This window comes from Pseudochaenichthys georgianus, chromosome 23 (genome assembly GCF_902827115.2).
Source record: "Pseudochaenichthys georgianus chromosome 23, fPseGeo1.2, whole genome shotgun sequence".
NCBI lineage: Eukaryota > Metazoa > Chordata > Actinopteri > Perciformes > Channichthyidae > Pseudochaenichthys > Pseudochaenichthys georgianus.
In genome coordinates, this window is record NC_047525.1 from 8,384,164 (window position 1) to 8,407,158 (window position 22,995).

At 42.6% G+C, this 22,995-nt stretch overlaps 1 protein-coding gene across 2 annotated transcripts in view; it reads right to left on the reverse strand.

Annotated features, from left to right (window-relative positions):
- Nucleotides 1-22,995, reverse strand: part of tmtc2a (transmembrane O-mannosyltransferase targeting cadherins 2a) — a 77,481-nt gene that overhangs the window by 41,663 nt on the left and 12,823 nt on the right. For both annotated transcript variants that reach the window (XM_034112404.2, XM_071201797.1), the window contains exon 2: nucleotides 4,112-4,703. In XM_034112404.2, coding sequence (XP_033968295.1) covers nucleotides 4,112-4,703 — 592 coding nt within the window. The remainder of the gene's footprint in view (nucleotides 1-4,111; nucleotides 4,704-22,995) is intronic.

A 22,995-nucleotide genomic window follows, 5' to 3' on the forward strand; every position in this document is an offset into this window, starting at 1 on the left:
TTGCAGCATAAAACAAAACAAGCTCCTTTTAAATGCTCCATTGAGAATTGTACCAACTTGTATGAGTAGTTTTCTTACTTAGCCATACCAGCTAGCTAGCTAACAACTATCTACTGTATAGACTACCACATGTTTGGATCACATGTTTGTGCAGAGTTTGACTGTTTCTGTGTGAGTAATGTTAAGAATGAGGATAAGACGATGATGTTGCCAGAAAGTGTGGCCATGCCCTACTTCTGGAATCCCTAAATGAGGAGCGTGCAGCAGGACGTGCAGCAGCCTCGTTTCACAGCTCAACGCTCCTGCGAGGAGATAATTGGCACAACATCCCTCAGCTGCTTACACTGAACTTAACTCTCGTGCCTCCAGCGCTCATTGAGACGGAGGAGGAGGAGGAGGAGGAGGAGGAGGAGGAGGAGGAGGAGGAGGAGGAGGAGGAGGAGGAGGAGGAGGAGGAGGAGGAGGAGGAGGAGTCCGTAACACTTTAAGAACACAATAAAACCCTCCGGTAGTTTGTATCCAACATTTAAGTTGAATTAAGACAATCCACAGGTGGTGAATATAAAGCACTCTAATCCAGTCTCATGTTCAGTAGTAGAACTCGAGCTTTTAACTAAATCATTCACGTCTTTGTCGTGAAGTAAATGCTTGAATTATTTGCTCAAATAAACAAATACAATTAATGAAATCAACCTTCACTGCTAAATGTTCACCTCAAGCTATCTGACTTTCCCTAACCTAATACTAACAAAGCAAACTATTTGAGTATAGTATTTTATATTATATTTGACCTTACTCGGTTTCTTTTGTGTAAATATTGTCTTTATATTTGTTAAAAGAGTCTTACATAGCTTTTATAATAGTACAATTAGTTTGCCCCTTTCTTTTCAAAAACATATTCTTTCTATGTCTTTGTATGCACCATTTATACCACAGCAAATCCCTCGTATGTGTACCCCTACCTTCTATTCCCTGGACCCGGTCTAAAGGCTCCTTCACCAACCTGTGTGTTTCACCTCTTGACAAACTGAGTGGAAGAACAAAGACCCTGGCGTATCAGACTCGTTCTGCCTCCTCGATGGCTGCAGTGCTAACACCACCACACCTTCCTTTGTTGTCTCCCAACACTCTCCAGCTCTCCCTCCGCCCGGTCTCGTGTCAGATCTCATCTCAGTCTGATTAGGGACTTAATAGGATGAGAAATGGAGTGCTGGCCGAGGCACATCTGTCTCCTCCTCTGCTCCGCGGCTGATTTGCATTTCCTTATTGTTTGTGTGAGGTTTTTCAATCTTCTGCTTCATTGTGAAATATAATGGAAAATAGCTGCATTATGCTCTGCCAAGATATCAGAATAGCTTTTATTACCGAGTAGGTTTACACATACGAGGACATTGCTTTGGTTTAAATGGTGCATATGAGACACAGAAAGAAGAAAACATTTGTTTTTCTAATATATAAAAGCTCTTATAAAGACCATTTTTATTTTCACAAAATATAAATATGTGAGAAACTGAGATACAAATATAATAAAATAGGACATATACTATATACATATATATTTGCAACCTCTTTGTCTTCCATCAAATTCAATTGCTACTGACTCCTCGATGTGACAGACCCAAGTGGTCCACTCTCAAAGTGCTTTTAGGGCACAGTAGGTGAGAGAGACGGAGAACAGATGCAGGACAGGAAGTGAGGGCATAATTTCCCTCTGTCTCGCTCACTCTCTATCTCTCTCTCTCTCCCTCACTCTCCCTCCCTTTGTGTTCCCATGCATCCCGAGACGTCTGGCTCATAATCGAGGAAGTGCTTGCCCCCGTGGCTGGGCCCGGAACATAACGAGCTCCCCGCCAAGATAACCGTAACCGGGGCAGGAGAGGAGGGCAGTGCCAGAGTGATAAACGAGCCAGATGTGCTAGAGGCGGCGGGGGAGGGGGTTGGCAGTGGGACCTGACGGGCTGGCAGAGGGAGGCTGGTCAGAGCTGCTGTGTCCGGCAGAGAGGAGGAGCTCTCCTGGGGGAGGAAGATACGGGGAATTGGGATTTTTCATAACGACTTCTGACACGCACTGAGGGTGATGACATTTTTCAGACGGTAATGCAACTCACTGGAGCTGGATGTTCAGGTTGTGAAAGACAACCAGTTGCTACGGCCTTTGTTTATTAACGGGCGGACAAAAAAACAGGAACGCCTGATGGTACGATACAAAGAAAGGATTTTATGAAGGATTGACATTTCTCAGTAATGTTTTTAATTCATAATATGTTCTGCCTTACCATCTGCTAAAGCAGGGTTGTTAAACTTATGTTAGTTCAGGGGCCACATATAGCTGAATCTGATCACGTGGGCCGGACGAGTACAATCCTATAATAACCAATAAATAAGGACAACTCCAAATTGTTCCCTTTTTTGTTTTAGTGCAAAAAAAAGTTAAATGTCCACATTTAATAAACTATCTTTTACAAACTATTATGAACAACCTGACATTTTGAAAGAAAAACAGGAGCAATTTCAACAATTTAAAGCCTCAGTTTATCATCTAAACACGTGCATTACAACGTACAGATCACAGTGTTTCTACAAAGGCGGAAACATTTAGTCTCCGGTATCTGGCACTGAACAATTTAGTATTTTACTTTGATCAAAACAACTTTTCAATATCTAGATGTTATTTTACATTAACGTCCACATCTGTGTAGCAATCCAGACCACCTGAACGGACAACTGACACCTGTACTGTAATGTTTACACTTTGCAAAGTCATCCCGCGGGTTGGATTGGACGCTCTAGCGGGCCGGTTTTGGTCTGCGGGCCGTATGTTTGACATTCCTGCTGATACTCTAATTTAGCAAATCTAATCAACTACCGGGAACAATTTGAAAGACAGGTGTTTTGAATCCGTCAACCACTCTTGAAAGTGCTCACACACACACACACACACACACACACACACACACACACACACACACACACACACACACACACACACACACACACACACACACACACACACACACACACACACACACACACACACACACACACACACACACACAGACACGCCGTGAGTCACTCCCGCCCAGCAGAGAAGAAAAAGCCCACCCTCCTTCTTCTCCCCTCTGATCTCACCGCAGGGCCCTTTTAATAACGCTTGCAGGTTATCATCATTCCAGAAAGGACTACTACAGATGCGGCCCCACAGGTACGCTCAAGCCTCACACACTTCAGGAAAGAACACCTTCATTTCCAGGCTGGCTGTGTGGATAAGATAGTCACGCTAAAGTTTATACAGGGCTGCAGTTTTTACACCAGAAAGGACATTAGTGATGTATTATGCAGGGCAGGGGTACATCACAAACAAACAGAGGTATTAGATGTTACTATAAAAAGACTCGCACATTTAGAGCCAGACTGTCCTTGCTCAGTAAACTCAAGGGCACTTTTTATTATGCCAGTTATACCTTTTACGAGGGCCCATCGTGTTGGCTGAGGAGTTTAATCAGATCAGATGTAGAGTGTCTATGAGAGGAGGTCTTAATCGGATAAGTCAAGGTTGTCCTCGTCAGATAACTTGAAGCTACAGGAGAACAGAGGAAGCATAGTGTGTGTATGCGTGTTTACATTCGTGTTTTAAAAGCTAAATTGGATGGAACAGATCATTTACCAGAGTAGGTTTTTTGCACATACCGCTTGTCACCTGAGATTTAAAAAACAAAACCCACCCTGAAAATAGCTTTTCCTGCTTGTGCTCTTTTTCCCCCCAAAATACACAGTCGCACACAATGAGGCTGATTTCCTTGCGTTAGTGTGCATCTATTTGCTGCCGCCAACTGAAAAAGGGGGCAGCAATGTGAGGAAGTGGGAAACTTCCCCTGTACATATATGTTTCTTCCTGTTTAGGAGATGACAAATGAGAACAGCTTACTTTCTATGCACCATGTGCGGTTTGCACCGGCTAACAGCTTCCTAATTACAACCCCAATGAAAAGCAAACACACACACAACATAATCCACCATACAGGAATCATTAACAGCTGGCGGGATAAGGAATGTCTCTGAGGGGAAGGAAGAGGAAACTGGTTTAGACGCCAGGAGGCAGGCATTAAGTTACCTTTCCAAGCAGGAGGAGAAGCGCCTGGCGAAAGCGGAGTCTCTGGAACACGAAGAGGTCGTACACCGCCGACACGGCCAGCACCGTCACCCCCTGCTCCTTCCACAGCATGCTGGCTGCTGCGCACCCAAGGCTGCCCAGCATCCAGCCCCAGCACCAGGAGCCTCCACATCTGCTCTGGAAGTCCCTACGAAGTCCACAGTGCCTCACATAGCAGAGAAGAGACAGCAGGAAAAACAAGGCGGCGCCAACGTCCGCCCTGCCAACCACACCTGAGACTGCTTCGGTGTGGACAGGATGAGAAGCGAAGAGAAGGCCAGCCAGCAGGCTCCACAGCCCCCCGCCCAGGAGCTGTCGACTGAAGGCCGTGAAGAGCGCGGTGACCAGGCCGTGCAGCACCACGTTCAGCAGGTGGAAGCCCCAGGGCCGCAGGGCGTGCAGGGCGTAGTTCAGGCGGAAGGAGAGGGTGCAGAGGGGCCGGTAGGACTTGTGGCTGCCGCTGTGAGTCAGCAGGGTGCCCCAGAAGTCGTCGTACAGGACGTTGGTCCACGGTGTCTCAGGGAGAAGGTCCTGGTTGGTCTTGATGGCTCGACTAAAGGAGCAGGAAAAAAAACAATTTTGTAAGTTCATCAAATAAACTGCACTTTGATAGGCTTTTCTTATTATTGCTTTTCTTGTTATACCAGGTTGTGTTTACCGAATATTGATAGGATGAGTGTTAGAGAAAATGAAGCTTATATGAATTCATTCATTTATATTGAAAGTCGCAGGTCGGAATTGGGACTGACGTCACATCAGAGTTGACTGCAGCACAAGTCAGAAGAAAAATGGCCGTCGGCAGGAACGTTATTCACCTTGTTGTTTACAGCTTTAGCAGTCACCTCTGGTTAGCCATTTTGTGAATACAAACATTATAACTAGTGGTGCACGATAATTATCGGTCCGATATTAGGAATTATGACGTCATCTCGATAAACCCGATAAAAGTATTAATAGCCCCGATAATATACAATATATTTTTTGGGTGAAAAAAAAGAAAAAAATTCTGCGGTGTGGGTGGATTGGGATGAGGGGCGCTTGTTTTTCACTCGGCTCCTCCCGTTTTGCCAGTACTGTGGTATTAGTGGTTTAGGAAGAGGGGAGTTTTTCACAAATCCAGCGCTCCCTTCTCGTGCCTGGCTGTGACGTAAATGGTGTGCGGCCGTGAAGCCAGGACAGTAAACAAACATGTACCACCAGGTGTGCAAAAACTACAGGTACATTTAATATATATATATATATATATATATATTATATTATTATCGGTTATCGGTATCGGTCTTGAGAAGCAGGAAGTTATCGGTATCGGTTTCAAAAAACCAATATCGTGCATCCCTAATAGCAACATATCCGCAGATCTCAAATGAGCAGTACCATATGTACAGTTGATGGTGGTATACAAAATGGTTTCTCCGAGTTTAGGAAGTCCAACCTCAGGAGGCCTTTCATTAGAAATCTCTGACTGGGAACTCAGAGATTTCACTTTCCAGTACAACTGGAACGCACTAGTATTACATATTTTGTTTATTTTATATTTTGAACCTTAATTTAATCCATAGTTTTGTCTCTTACTGAAGGTGTAAGCAAGCTTTGAACTTAGGCTTGGAATGAATGTTCGGGATCTTCGATGTTTGTTGGATATGTGATCCGATATGGCTCCTTTTTCCCCCCCACTGCAAAGCACTTCTGTCAGCAGCCACTGTACTATTAGTCTACTTTTAATTAGACTGTTAAAATGTGGAAATATAAACAATCAGCCCAAAAGATTGCACTTGGTACAGACCTACAGAGAACAAGTCAACCTTATTATCATCTTTAAAGTCGTCAGTGTGAAACTGTTAGTAAATTGCTTTTTCACACAGCAGACACAATGCCACATTTGCATGAGTTGGAAGTCTTGTTCCTGCGGTCCAGAACAACGGTGCTGAGAGCAACGAGACTGAACAGTAGAATTGCGGGCTGTAAAACCAAAACAATGAGCTGAAAGCTTTGTAAAGATCCTGACACCAAAGAACACCAAAGAACACCAAAGAACACCAAAGAACACCAAAGAACAGGTCCCGACGGAACGTCGCCTCACGTCTCCTGCGTCTTGGCCATGTTTTGCACTGGAACACACCGCAAAGACTTCAGCCGACGGCCACGTAGCATGTACGCACTGCGTATGCGTGAGTGGCAACAACTCTCCTTACCTGCATGCGTCAGTAGTGTGTATTCGTCATTCAAAAGAGGCAACAACCGGAAGACAGACTGTGTGATATAAACAAACAACAAATAGTGTGTGCGTTCCATTTTCACTCTACAGCGAGAAGCTCATGGGGAACCCGTGTCGAGAGCTGGAGTTAAATGAAATATTTTTGTTTGGTTCCCTCACTTCCGTTTCGCTTCTCATGCACTGATTCGCTAAGCTGAACAGCCAATCAGAGTGATTTCTTTGGCCGACGGCCTTTAGCCGACAGCCTCCAGGTTCAACATGTCAAATCGGCGGCGGAAGGTGTCGGCACGGCCGAAAAGACACAACAGTGCAGTACACACCAAGACACACCAATCTGAGTAGGGTCGACACGACGCTCATTGACGCCGAAAATGGGCTTTGTGTGTAAGGACCTTTAAGCTCAAAGGAACTGCAGCGTGAAGTTCTTCTTTATTCCGTCACTACCAGCAGCTCCTTTCACAGAGAGGCAGTCATGTGATGAAATGTTAATGTATACAAATATGTAGCAGCTTCAAGCTCAATAAAATCCTATGAAACTAAGCATTTTAATACCGGTATTATTAAATCATTTACCTATTACAGCATAGCCTCCTAATAAAATGTGTTTTTCACGTTGCCAATAAACCAGTCATAAGTGAAGGTTAATAGACGAATAGAATGAGGACCCAAATGTAAGAAACAGGCCTCAGAGTGTGATTAAACATATTGTTGCTCTCTCTGACATACAGCATGGACATGTCACAGGACACACACACACACACACACACACACACACACACACACACACACACACACACACACACACACACACACACACACACACACACACACACACACACACACACACACACACCTCCACGGCTGCTGTGTATTCTCATAATTAGCGGATCATTACTGGGGACACGATCCACACGATCCACACTGGTGTGCACTCACAGGCTGAAGCAAATGAGGTTCACCACGGGGATTCAAGCACTCAGAGCAGGGGGAATCTGCCAAATAAAGAAACGTTTTCTTTAACTAATTTAAATTGTGGGCCAATGGTACTGAAAGTATTGGATGTGCTTGAGCCTTTAACCCAAGTGTGGACAAACCAGACACTTATAGCAAAAAGCAAGCACAAAGCAACTCAGAAAACATTAGGAATGCATCAATTAAAAGAGGACAAATATGATTGATTAGTTATATCAGCCTCTTTGAAGAAAATAGGAGGGCTACTTGACAAAACAAAACTTAATAAATGTCAGAACAGAAGCTTCACAATCACATTGACAGAACAGAATAGTAACTTGATGAAAAAGGACTTTTGAAAATACATTCGGCTGTGGACAATGCCTCCTAACGAGCACCAAGCTGACTCAAGTACTGGAGCCAACAAAGAAAAACGGATTTCAAATCACTATAGTGAATGTTTAAATGAACGCAAGCTGTCACCTGAGGACAACTAAAATAAGTGTGGAGTGAAAACAAATTGCAGTTTCTCAGATTTGATTACAATGGCCAAGTGGCAGTCTTCTTTTCTCAGGGTTGATTAGGATCAGTGTTGTTTCGGTGCTTGCTCATGGCGCACCAGAGAGGGGGAAAGGACAGCGACAGGGGGCCAGCCGAGGACTTCCTTTGTCTCCAGATTGTAACTTAGTGCTGAGTGCATAAAGCAGAGGGAGGGGGAGATCAGCACAGACCAGCCTGTACCCAGCATGAGAGCAGGAAAGTTATAAAGAACCGACGACAGTGAGGTGGAGAAAAGAAAGCAGATGAATCCAACTGCTCAATGTGTTAATCCAAATTTAAATATGTTTTCCTTGGGAAGCCCTGTCATCGCTTGAGCTACAGTAAATTCCTCCATTTCCCAGGATTGTTTTCCGTCACAAAAAGGAAAAAGGGGTTTCTCACAAGCCAAAGTGGAACTCTCCCTTGTCCAATATTTATTCGGAACTAATGCATTACATCAGGGCTTCTCAAACTTTGGACCAAGGTGCAAATCAATCCGGACTGAACCCTGTGTGCCATTATAAAAAAAAAAAAAAAATTATTAAAAAAAAAAATCTGATTCTGATGTAAATTAAAGTAGACCTATTATGCTATATTGTAAAAAGTATATTGTAGGGCCATACCTATACAAATATAGGTCTGTGAAGTTTTTAGCTTAAAGGTGACATGTCATGCTTTTCCGGTTATTTCCCGTCCCCTTGTGTGTTATGAAGGTTTTTATGCATGTGAACGGTGTGCAGAGTCAAAACCCTCAAAGTACACCATGTAGGGAGTAAAACTCTAAAACAGAAAATACCTCCCCAAAACGCCTCGTTGGAGATACGTCACTGTCCATTTGATTCTTCCGGGTACATCATGATGTCATGTGGTCCCCGGAACGAAATGGACCAATCCGAGGAGCCGTTACGTTACGTCCGCAGAGCCGTTACGTTAAGCCCCTCCTGATTGGTCCAAATTGACCAATCTACGGACTTCCTCACACACACACTCAGTGCAGGCAGCTCAGCTGATTTCTCCTCCCTGGCTGCAGGCTGATAACAGACAGTTGGGATCGCGGCGAAATTCTCTCTGCAGACCCATTCTCACAGCGTCTATCAACCTTTTTCTTACTCAATATCAAGCCACACTTTTTACTTCGGCTGTGACTTTGTGTGTGCTCAGGGTGAGTTTGGCTGTGTTTCACTGTGTATCGCTAAACAAGGAAATCACACCTCCACGGAGCTTAGCGCAATTCACAACGTCCCGACTGGTCCCGACCAATCGGAGCACACTGGGCTCACAGGGGGGGGGGGGGGGCAAGAGCTGCAGCGAGCCGTTTAGTGGAGAGAGTGAATACACATACTTTACAGAGATGCATATGTGAAACCAATGTGAGTTTGGAAAAATGGTATAAATCTATTCTAGTAGTATGTATGTATGTATGTATGTATGTATGTATGTATGTATGTATGTATGTATGTATGTATGTATGTATGTATGTATTGAATGTCTGTGTGTATACAGGGGCGCCGTTTACCGACAGGCAAGTGCTTGGACCAGAAGGGGGCCCCCAAATAAGGTAGATTAATTCAATCCAATCCAACTTTAGTTACATAGCACTTTAAAACCTCCTGACCAATAGCGCGCCAAAACTGCTTCTTAATTTCAGTTTCGTTGCTCCGCTCCGGGGGTGTGGGGGGGGGGGGGGGGGACTTTACTGGCATTGATCCGGGCCATTGACCTTGTATAAAATTCACAAGTGGACCTTTAACAAAAACGTTTGAGTACCCCTGCATTACATCATCCGGTTTACAAACCTCCATGTTTTAATGTTGTTCCACAGTGAGCTAGTATTTATAAAACCTTTTACAGTCCCAGTACAGCTTGAAATCATATTGACATTTGTATTAATGCGGTATTTACATGAAAGACCTGAGAGACTACACATTACGTCACTGAAACTCCACATAAAAGATGTATAACGGAGACAGAATAAATAACATATCTGCATAATCACAAAATCTGCACGCTATCAAATCCAAACAAGGCTAGATTCACCCTCACCCTGCTCCCTCGGGTGCCCTGGCATGCCTTGGATCTCAATACTCTCTGGTGATAAATAATTTAAATATTCAAATCTGCGCTAACCACTCATCTCCCTCCCTTTTCCTGCCCGGCACTGCTGATCTGTAGGATGAAGAGAGAGAGCATGAGCCATGAGGGTGTTTTGGGAAAGTACGCGCGCGTGTGTGTGTGTGTGTGTGTGTGTGTGTGTGTGTGTGTGTGTGTGTGTGTGTGTGTGTGTGTGTGTGTGTGTGTGTGTGTGTGTGTGTGTGTGTGTGTGTGTGTGTGTGTGTGTGTGTGTGTGTGTGTGTGTGTGTGCGTGTGCGTGCGCGCTACATGCAAGGTGTCCGTCTTTGTGTTTGTGAGTATGTGTGTATGTGTGTGTGTGTGTGTGTGTGTGTGTGACAGCAGAGCCTGTGCTGACGGCTTCATTGAGTCCTGTCGCTGCAGCGGTGCAGATAGAGCGGTCTCCCGTAGTGATTGCTCTTACAGAGGGGGGTCTTTTGTATTCAGCCGCCGTATGTGGGGCAGGCAGGCGGGCTGCGCTCTATTCACAATCCTCAAAGTACAGGACGGGTTCGCTCTTTTCAATTTTCCCCTTTTTCTTCGTGGGGGGAGGTCAAATGGAAGGGATTTCTATTCAAGGCTTTGTGGTCCATTTGTAATAGGGTGAGGTCTTCTTTCACCTGTCCACTGCTTTCAGTGAGGAGAAAATTGGCCGTCTTTCAGTGTTGGAGTATGTTTCTTTTCAATATGCAAATGAAGCACTCCACCTCCTCCCCAATGGTGATCTCACCACTTTGCTTTTTCATGTGCTGTGGCTGCCTAAAGACACACTCTAGTCTTTCTTTCTTTTAGGGACAAATATACATCGAATGGGGCCGAAAGTTTTCTTTTAAAGATGATTTAGTTTGGGTGGAAAGGAAATCACTGCACCTCCCATTAATACAGCTACGGTGGAGCAGAATCTACTGGCAGATATTCCAACCCTTTGTGCAGCAGCAATACAAAGAGTTGACACACCCTAATCTGTCTGGATACTCTTGTAACTAAATGTTTCAGTCTCAAGTTAACGAAAGGCACAGATTTTCAATGTTGCACTTCTTAGAGTACAATAGTCATGGAACTTTTTCCGTATTTTCAACCTGTCACCAACAATTGCTCTTAATCAACATGCATGTTAGAGCTACTCCTGTTAAAAAACATGGTCTTTAGTTTCCCTTCTGTAAATCTTCTTTATATTAAAAGGTGGGTTGGATTTCTGTTGAAATGCATTGCATGCATCCTTGCATCCTTCACCATAGAGCATTTGCAAAGCCAATTTGGTTTGTCTATACAGTACACAACTCATATCCACAGATAAGCATAACTTATTTACTGAAAATGTGTAATGTAAGCTATATTCATTATTCTAAATAACTCATTTCCAACCAATATCAATATGTATCATGGATATGCAGACTGCATCCTACAAAAAGACGTTTCTGTAATTGCGTCCTTGTACAATTCAGTTTACAGATATCAGTGTATACAAACATACTGCAATACACACAAGTAGATCACTCTATGTGGTCTGACTCAATAAACCTACATTTCCTTTAAATGTTTATGTGTAATAAAATAACACTCATGTTAACTGCATTGCAAAACTCTGCACTTGAGTCCATCTTAAATATTTAGCCTGTCCGTAGGCTGCCTCTAATAAACATCATTAGTGTAAACTGCCTTCACTTAGCGTCATCAGAGTGCATCCTCCTGCTCCCTGACAGCAGTAATAACACGGATTAGCCAATCATCATGACAGTCCTTTCTGTATCTTCCATTTGCTACCATTATGTATTTATTTCTACCCACCAACTGCATCCTTTCTTGATTAAAAGTATGTGAAGTTAATAAGATTCCATCCCTCCATTTTATCTCCCTCATTTGTCATCATTACTTTTATCGCTGCCTTTTTCCTTTTTATCTTCTCCTTCGTAATGTAACTCGTCTGAACTGGTGTTCTGTGGAACCCAGCTCTTTTCAGTGCCTCTTGTCCGAGACCTATTAGATTTCCGTCTCCTCGCTGAGCAATCTGAGTGCTAATTACGCACACAGGCAGGCCCATTCACACAATGCTAATGTCGGGCTGACGCACGCTGAAGCAAACACAACACTGATGCTGTTGGCTTTGTGCTCCAGTAACAGGAACGCAGATGATTACAAAGAATCCTCCGTACTGGAGAGGAGTAAACAATCAGAGCAGTGGGAAACGTGTTGAGGTGTTGCCACCGAACAGCGCTAGGATTAAGCAGCTGCCACCTATATAAACAAGTGAAATCTGCCTGGATCACTGTGTATTGACACCCATTTTGTACTGAAATAGTGAAAAAAACAAGTCTCACAAATGTCTTCTCAAGAACAGACTTAAAGGGCCATACACCTTAACTGCAATGTGTCCAGTTTAGGTATAAGAACACCACATTTTCTTTGGCCTCAGCCTCTCCAAAGCAAGGATTCAGTATTTTTGTTGGGGTCTTATATCATTGAAAAGTTAATATATTTGATTTATATTGGACCAAACATTGGACATTTGGTGACTCTACTCTAGGCTTTAGAAAATGTGATATAGAATATATTATTTGATAGGCTTTGGCAGACACTTTGTCATAACATTGGCCAATATTTTCTTCCCATTTGCTTCCATTCTACGCATGTGAAGGAGTGAATAATACAGTTGCTTCTGGTTGCTAAACAACCAACATGAGTTTAACTGGGGTTGTCTTTGATTGGCCAAGTGGCAGCCTCAACCAATAGGAAACATGTGTCTGTTTTGAACTCACTCATGGTTGTTCGCCTGCATTAATAAAGTGTTCAATGACTCTTCTTTTTTAATTCAGGAACAAACATCTGAGACCGACTATTTAATCCATCATCATCGTTATAATTCTGCCTTTACATAGTGATATGAGTGTATTCGAGAGATGGAGCTAGAGTGTGTGTGGTTGAGTGTCAGGGTCCAGATCACCTCTGTCTTAATCCAATGCCAACAGGATTAGAAAGAGTGCATTGAGTTCCTGAGACATGCACCGGGGTCGGGGGTCAGGAGTAATCTGATTTAAAGGTGGTGTGTATATGCGCTCAGGGCTCCACACTCACGCTGCACATCTACACCGACAAAGTACGTAATCCATATGAAGCAGTGTTCTAATTCCGTGTGGTGTTGGAGTTGGAAGGAAAACAATGTTCATGGCTTTGTTCCCAGTGAACGCCACAGCTGGTTGAGGATAAAACATCCCATACATCTCAGCTCAATGGTCACTGCAGTGGGGAGCGTATTGTATTGCACCACATGAGGCGGCTGAACACGCGAAGATCTTTTTTTAATCTTAAAGTACCTTACCATCCATCACGGCGCAAAAAGCGCGAAGACGTTACACTCGGCTTGAGTGATTCATTCATTGGCTGATTTTCAGCTGCTATAATCCTTCCCGTATGTGGCCACAGAGTGACAGCGGGCGGCGAGGAGATGGTGAGGAAGATGAAAGAGTAAGATGAGCTCTGGCTGCAGGATCTTATATCCTCGTCAGTATTCGTCCGACCTTAATAAAGATTTCCATTTCTCCTCACTAAATAGCTCTGCTGCGGACAAAGACATTACAAGACGTCAATAAAATATTTCCTTTTCTTTGTTTCTGTTTAGTTTGTATATCTGTACACAGAAAGGGACAGGAAGTGAGCATTAAGGGTGTGTTCAAACATCACACGTCAGCGCCACATGCGGCAGAACAATACCCGACCAGAAGTGGCACCGCTGCATTCCCACACTCCCTCCCACGCCAAACTGGCACGAATATGGGAGGAGAGGAAAATCCATAAATGTCCAGATAGCATTCATAAAACTCTCTCATACTGCTAGTGGCCTATTGAGGAAAGATGCATCCTCCGCCTTGCAGAAGCTCTTCCCTTTCCTAGTGCTTAAAATGAAATTTGACATCGATTTGACAGATGTAATGCCCAGCTCAGGTGCAAATACTGTTTATTTTCCATTATTTGAACTGCTGCTGGATAGTGTTCAACATAGCTCGGCACTGGCGACTTAGAAAAAGGACAAAACCTGCATCATTTTAATCTTTGTATACGTGTATTTCTGAGAATAAACCTGAGACAAAGGATGCAAGCTACTTTGTATTCAAGGCACTAACCTACATTTTATCTCTCCTGCACAGTTCACTGGATCTTTCTTTTCATTGATTAAAAATAGCCCATCCTGCAGCTCCCAGCCTTTTCCCCAAGGGTGCAGAATAACCAGCTAAGTTTGAGGAAATAAAAAGGCCAGTCAAATAACTTACTTTTAACACTTCAAGCAAAGAGTTAACACAACAAGAACGACAAAAAAGTGCATACCGCTAACATGGCATTGATTAACATTTGTATATGTAGCTCACAGATCCACAGGCCACATTTTTCAACTTGATGAAACATGGTTAGATTCCACACACATCAACGGTTGGCTTAAGTCCAACTAAGTAATATAAGAACACACTTATAGAATAGTTGCTACTCATCACCGGAGTCCAGCTGTTTCAGCTTCATCATTACGCACAGCCCACAGCCGACTCATACCTGATTAAGATAAAGTCTCCTCTACATCCTCAGACTGTCCCAGCAACCAATCAGGAGAAACGGATTTCTTCCGGGCGCTTCAAAGAGGCTGAAACAGTCAGGAAGTTTCTCTTCTGTCGGGCCGAGGACTCGCTTTCATGTCCCCTGTAAAGCCGGTTTCCTGATCGGCAGAACAACAAATAAGCCAAGGCCAAGTTCAACTCATTGTACTTGACCTAAATAATATAGAGCATGACTTGAAGATACTAGTTTATAAGTATTAAATATTTGTGTCTGTTTTGATGTTCCAGTGCAGATCAAACAATGTCTCGCGCACAAGCTGTTGCTAGGAGATTGGAGCCAGTTGGACGCCAAAACAATCAGTAAATGAAGAGTGGTGACGCAGTGCCGTGATTTGAATTTGTAAATATTGTTGACTCGCATCTCTGTACTTCCAAATATCCTGAGAGCTGCAAATACAGTAGGCTACATATTGTAAATCTAAAAAAGGCAAGGTTTAACTTCTACAAAAATGTTTAAAAACATGACAGCATATCAATTTGCAAGTTTATGTTGTCATGTACAAAAGAAAGGCTTGTGCTGAAGTTTCAACAAAGAAAAGCAATAATGTATTGATTGGTTCAAGTCTGAGATGCAAATCAATTGTATTCTATGCCCATTGATGACGGATTATAACCAAGTAACCTCATTATGCAAAGCAAAATGTATAAACTGTTGTAAAATGATAAAATACAAAAACATTTTTGGAAATAAACGTATTTGCTTTCTGAGCAAAAATGATGGATACCAGTTGTATGTCTCACTTTGGTATAAAGCAAGAGCAGGGAAGCAAATTAGCTTATCTTAAAAAGGCTAAAAGCAGTTACCCGTAGGTCTGTCCAAAGTTCACAAATAAACCTAACGACCACTCTAAGCTCAGTATTTAAGAGATGTTTAATCCGTGTACGAACAGAAAGGCACAAACAAATAGTTAGCTTTTGGCCAGGATATACTTTCTGCCTGCTACTAGTCTTTATGCTAAGCTAAGCCAACATCCTTTTCGCTCTTGTTCTTTACTTAGAAAAACTGTAACTTTCATAATGAACAATTCAATATTGTTTCTGATCAACTCATATTAAACGAGTAATTGCCCTACAAGTGTGGAAACAAGTTCAATCTCATTCGTACATTTTACACAGATAGTTCCTAATACACTTTCTTTGTGGTTAGACATTATGAACCCAATCATTGAGAGTGCAACTCTTTCATCTATTTTTCAGCAGATTGATTGCTCAGTCCTTATCTCCATCTAAGTGATTGATTGATCACTTCCCATTAGCTGGTAGCACAAAATAGAGGTGATCTTACAACAATGCCGCCACTTCAGCTGAGAGGAAGGCCGAGGCCACCTCACGTCCCCTGAGTGATGGTGTCAATAAAAGGCTGTGATGGATCCTCTGCCCACAGCAGGTGGGGGCGCTATAGGAAATCAATGGCTAATAAAACTAATGCCCTCAGGACAGAAATATATCAGGGGCAGTGAAAAGAAAGAGAGTTGGGATTCGAAGGGTTGAAAACTCACGCCGTAACAAAGCAGCAGAATTGATTTTTAAATGTTTAAAGGTCACCTATTATGCAAAATCCACTTTTTCATGTCTTTTAAGTATGTGTCCCCTCTGTGTAAAGAGTTTCTGAAAGTTTTTCACTTTTTATCCTGATCCATTTATATAAAAACCTGTCTGAAAATGAGCTGATCAGATTTTGGCCACTTTATGATGTCATAACGATGTTTGGGCTTGTGTAACTATTAGCCAATAACCAACCAAGGTAACCCCCGCCCACCTTATCACCTGCATCTCCTCCTAGAGCACCATTAGGCGCTTTCACACCGCAGTACTTTTCCCACGTTAGTTCCGATATAGTTCCGAAATGTTGCGTTCACACCAAAAAATCCAGAACAAAAATTAGTTAATGAGAACCTTTTTACCCCCTTTTCCGTCCCTGCTAGAGAGCAGGGACTTTCGTGGGAGAAAAAGGTTCCTATTTCTGATTGGCTGGGCGGATTGCAAACCATACCCCGTAAAACTCCCAAAAGGTTTTGTGAAGCCGCCATTTTATTACCCTGTCATTAGCATTATTAGCATTAGCCCAGCGCACAAACGCAGAGAGACTAACTTATGGCAACACAAAATAAAACATGAGAGCGGTGGAGATGAGGAGGTGTCGGCGTTCTGGCGATTTACTCGGAAGGCTTCAGTAGAAGCTGCTGGGACTCCAGTCCCCAACTCCGGGGACTTCCGGCCGGGGACTTTGGGCGGCAGTATACGCCGTGAAGTGGTTTGCGGCCTGCCAGTAAACCCAAAGCAGAAGAAGACGAAGTGACGTCAGCAGCTTCATTTGCCTAATCCTCCCCCAGGGACTTATTCCGGTGTGAACGCGATCTGTACTTAGTTCATGAGAACTAAAGAGTTCTCATGAACTAAGTTCTGATGAACCTTTGTGGGAAAAGTACTGCGGTGTGAATGCACCTATTGTGTTATTTTTAACCAAATATCTCTCAGAGGGGCGTGGGGAGTGGCTCCTTATTTTCATCTAAAGTAACAGACAGAGAATCAGCACTTTTGAAACAGGGCTGAAACAGAGGGGTTTATGGGATGCTACAATTCAAGATCTGTTTGGTATTTGGAGCCAAACACTTCAGAGACATGTTTTGTATATATCTGAGACCTATAATATATTGATGAAAAACAGTATTATGGGGACATTTAACAAGGAAACTTAAAGGGGACCTCTCATGCAAAATGCACTTTGTGGTGTCTTTTATACATAAATATGTGGGAACTCACGCAGCGTCAGAAAATAAAACCCTCTCCCTCTTCCTCCGTACTTAAATCTTTTAAAAACAGGGGTACAACGAGCGGATACAGATTTGCTGCAGATCTGACGTCAAATCGGCAGCGGACCCACAGAAAATTGCTATCATAAACAATGCCTGTTTTGGACGTAATCTAGTCTTTGTTTACATTAGCAAGCCTCGCTAACACTCAGAGCTAACCTGTACTGTAGAGCACTTGTGTTTAAAAAGCAGGAAATAAAAAAAGGAACTCACCTTGTGATAAACCCGCAAGAGAAAAAGCATTTGAGCTCCATACTGTTTCAGAAATAATCCTTGATGTGGTTTAGAACAGTATGGCGTTTTATCACAGCATAATTTAACTTTATCTCCGGTAGAATTCCTATCAGGCATTAGCTCCGCCCCCTCTTTTATTTTTTTAAGCTAAGGACCCAAAATCCGCGTTTCTCTAACAGGGCTGCAAAAGAGGGGTATGAGCAGTATGAGGCATGGCTACAATGGGTGATCTGTTTGGTATTTTAAACAAAAAACTTCAAAGACATGTTTTGTATAGGTATGGCCCTACAATATATTTTTCAAATATAGCATAATAGGACCACTTGCATTTGCAGATTCACAAGAGGTCTGTGCAGAAAATGTGCAGTATTCATACTATTAAAAAAAGACATATGTATGAGAGTGCAAGATAATTGGAAAACAATTGAGACTCAGGTTTGGAGGACCTTAATTTTCAGTTCAACAGCAAATTATAGTTTCACAGCTCCAAGAACACCCCGAAGACCACCAGGAACGTCTTTGGAAAAAGGCTCCAATAAACAAGTTTTGTTTCTGCCTTTCACATTAAGATAGGAGCTTTTACTGTAGAATTTATATCTAAAAAAAAGTTGCACCTAATAACTATGCCATATGCCTACAGTATGGTAACGTGCCCAACAGCATTCATAGTGAGAAACACATTGAAATGAGCCAATAGCCAGGAGCACTTGATGCTTAGAGTTTTATATGCTTTCCTACACATCCAGCTCTTATCACGGTAACAGAGGCCACCTTTTACACCATCCACCCACATCCCACCAGTGGGATCCAGAAAGGAAAACAACCTCCAGCATGTTACGAGAAAACAAATGAGCAGCCAATCAGTCTGTCCAAATGCTGCATCCAGTGCGGTCCCGACGTTTGATTACAGTGTGCCTGCAGACGGGTAATTAGGGTGGGCTCCCGAGTCGCCTGCATCCACAGTGATAAATGTGACGCTTGATTAAAAACGGATTGAGTGCTGTTCTCCGTCTCTACCAGACAATACATAAATCACAGCTGTGTGCAGGCGGATGAGGATTTAAAATGCCAGACAGATGTTGCTCCAGAAATGTATGCAAATGTATGACATTTCTCTGGGGGTCTTAATGGGGATTTTACTCTCTAATATATGCAAAAAAGGAGCAACAGGACTGTTATTTTATATTTAAATGTCCACCTTCAATTTGAATGAGGGGAAATTGAATATTGAATATGTATTTAACTGGTGGAAATCCAGTTGACTTTTTCTGGACGCATGTAGTGCTTTTTTCAGATTCATAAACTGTGATGCATACGTTTTACATTTAGAAAATTGGAGACCTGATTAAAATAGATGACAGTACATTGTAGGCAGTTACATGCTTTTAATTGAAAAACAATGCTGTATTATTTAATCCTTTTCCTGTCAGAGTGTTGTACCTTCAGTAGCGTGACTATTTCTCTATCACCATTATGTGACAAGACAACTCCTATTCCCTTTTCTCTCACCTCCTTAATTCATCACCTTCTGCTTCAACAATCAATTCCTTTGGCCTAGTTCCAGAGAAGCAGCGGGCGTTGGCACAGTGACCTATATAAACGTGCCCCTCCAGTCACCTACACTCATCATTATGGAAGCCCCACTTCCCCACCTGAATTGAAAGGGGGGGGGGACCGAGCGAAAACGCGTTGTCTGGCATTGATTCTTCTCTACGGGGAATAGAGGGAAAGGTTGATGGGTCGTGGGGAGTCACGGCTCAGAAAGGACGGCCAATATAATAATTTGTATGCACATATGTTCCGATTTACTAACACACTTACAGAGCACCAGGTGTGCCCACAGCGCATTGACAATACCCAACGATACTCTCTCCAGAGTGTGGCCGGCCGACTTGCTTCAATGGAATCAAAAGCATGGCAGACCTTGGCAATGTCCAGCTGGGGTTCTCGCCAAGGAAAGAGAGTTCTTTCTCTCTGTTCTGCACCACAAATCTGTTTATAAGACTCTGCAAACCATTGCAACTTCAAGTACTTTTAAGTTCCCCTGACCCTAGTTTTTCTATAAAAGTAGCACACAGGATTAATTAGTAAAGAGTACTTTTGCTGAAGGGTGTTGTATATGAGGAGTTTATATATTGTTGTCTGTTCTGCGGGAGACAAACTTCTGTTCAGACTTCGGTGCTCCTTGAGAAAGCAGATCATTTCATATCTTCTGCAGAGATTATAATGAGGAGAACTTTAATTGCTGATGACAATTCACCGAGCCAGTGGAGGATCTGAATGTTGCCGCACGGCCAAGTGAGCAGCTGGAGAAACAAAGCTGCATTCTGTTCCTGCTCGAAAGCCTTCTGTCTCTGATTAGGAAAAAAATACTTTAATTCTCCTCCAAAATTGGTTTGTAATCTGATCAGAAATTAAAAAATGCAGCTACTATGAGAATGTTGAGGATTTGTGCCTGGATGTAAAGAACGAGTTCAGAAAAAGACTGCAGTGTCACACTCAGGAAGAGCGAAGCCTATTCCTGCTTAGATAGCTTTCAATGGTCACATTGAAATGAAGCATTGGTAATGGCCCAGTATGCTGCACTAACAGGCGGGCCAGCACTGTAACCAATCCAGAATAGCCCTCCTTTCTTCTGCCGTGACCAGTTGTCACATTCCAGCATTAGCCAGAGAGAAACTGTAGCAATAGAGGGGTACCACAAGGGCCAACCCAAACCAAATCAGTCTTCTTTTCAAGGATCCGTGCTAATTATCTCAGATCTTTTCAAGTCTGATCTGTGATCTGTTCAACACGGCTGGTACAACGAAACCATTTGCCTGAACTCAACTCTCCCATTGGAACCAATGAAGTCAAACCCCATCCATTTGACCCTTAACTTAGGACAAAGGAAAAGACGACTAAAGTGGTTTAAAGGTAGTTTAACTCGAGCATCGTTTTCACTCAGCTCTGAAAAAACCTTAACAATTCTAATTCTGTCAATGGTGCAAAAGCAAGCGCAAATTGATATAGCTTATGAATTATGAGACCAACAGCAGCTAGTGAAATAATAAAATATGTTAGATGCAATTCCCTGCAGGAGGTTTAATATAATCCAAGGTTGTCATGCTATCAGCAGGGGTTCCGAAATATATCGCACTGTTTAAATGCGGCAGGAAACTCCATAATAAAAACTATAAAACGCATTGTGTAGCATCATAACAGTATTATACTCCCCTCTAAGAAGGACTAGGGGGACAAGCAGACATGATGTCATGCTAGTGCTAAAACTTCATGACTTTTTTATGTTTTACAAATGATTGTAGCAAAATCATTCTTATTTTATATATTCCTAGAAAACACTGATGGGAAGAATATTTCCTCTACAATAAAACAAGGATGGGCATTAAGCTGGAAAGGAAAGGAAAGATTCAACAGACAGTTAGCTTAGCATAGACTACCAGACCACTGCAACCTCACTGATTAGAAGGACAGTGTGTATTATTAAAGGGAATCTATTAACAGGACTGCAATATAATAGGTAATCTCTCCAATAAAAGACAGCCCAATTTTCACGTCACATGTCTGTGTGAAACAGGGACAAAGAGTGCAATTTACGGACATCATCTTTCCTGTCTGCTACAGGGACGTCACATGGTCTGTTTCTTGTGCTGATAACAATATCAGTGAGTACATGCTGGGAAAAAAACAGGGAGGCCACAGACTGTAGATGAAATCTTCAAGTCAGCAGCCTCGGCAATGGATTGACTGGATGTGGTATCACGGTAATGAGTGAGGAGGGAAAATGTCTGTGGGGATTTGTAGATGAAATGGCACTGTCGCTCTCAGTGGTGACCTTTAATATGTCTCGCCATGTCTACAGAGCGAGATACAAATCTACACGCAGGACGGCCTTTGTGTGTTTCCTCAGCTCAAATTCACTCAAAAGAATGTCTGATCGTCTTGGTTGCAGAATTTATTTTAGGCGGGAGGGCAACCAATCAAAGTATTGACATAATCCAAGCTCTCTGTTGCGTATTTCTCAAAATGAAAGTGAAAATTCACCACAGAGCTCCAATACACTGGCCATGTTCTTATCAAAAGAGAACCATGAATAATTCAGTGACCTTCAGTACAATCCTGGACTAAAAGATGAAAATAATCAATTGAAAGTGTGAGTACAAATAAATTACAGTGTTGTCATAGCTCATCATGAAGGTCCTATCACCCCAGCCTCTCCCAGTCCATTGATCCATGAATATCAAAACAATGGTAAAAGACAAATTACATTCTGTAGAAAGATAAATATTGTGGCTGGTTGATCTCAGTCTGACTCAGACAGGAAAACAGCTACTATTAAATGCAGATTCCTCCCATTTATCAAGGCTGACTTCCATTGCTTACAGTCAGCACTGTTATTGTTACTTAAACAGTGATTCACCTTATCTCCAGCAAGCTACTGAGACTAACTGCAGAAATGAGATGAGTTCCCCTCGGTCAGATGGATGAGCGGACTATTGAGCATAAATGGGCAGGCCATCAGAATCGGAAAATTGGCTTTAATGTTTCCTGACCTTGCATAGATAATGAAAGAGGATAGTTAAATTGAGGGATGGTGTGCGTTACGGTTCTAAACACAGAATAATTACCATGCTACGGAGCCAAACCTGAATGAATTGGTGCATTGCTATTTGGCTGGAAATGATACAAAACCAAAGTCTAGGGCTTTATGAAGAAGCAGGAAATCCCAGTTCCAAGCTTCGTATCCACTTCCTTCGGTTTCCAACGGTCTATAATAATCACCATGATTTCCTTTCATAGCACAACTCGTGTCATCTCTTCTCTAAATAGCCTATTGTGCTACAATGAGCCTCCAAACAACACAGCAGCCCTGAGACCTCCACACTTCCTCTATCTGTATTATCTAGTGAAGTTCTGCTCTTTTAAGCACTTATCAGGAGGAAACAGGAAAGGGAGAAAGGCTATCGCTCCGCAGAATAAATCATGTGGATGTGACTGAAATATGAACATAAGTATCCCTTCTAAACATGTATGTGTTCACAGAATCAAACAATTTATGTTTTTAAAGAAATGTGAACCTTTACAGTATAATACATTTTATATATTCATGAATATATAATCATACGTTTACAGACAAATTACTGCATACTAAACGGTATACGTACCCGTACCGAAATCATTCGGTACGGGCCCTTTGGTTCAGTACACGTGTGTACCAAAGTGTACCGAACGAATATAACGTTAAACGTAAAAAATTGAGAACGTGAACAACTTTTTGGAAGTAATCTCAGGTGCTGCGTCGCAGCATTCAGAGTAATTTGCTCACATTGTGTTCAACGCGTCATAGAGCGAGTAAGTCATTTCATTGGACGAGAGGCATGC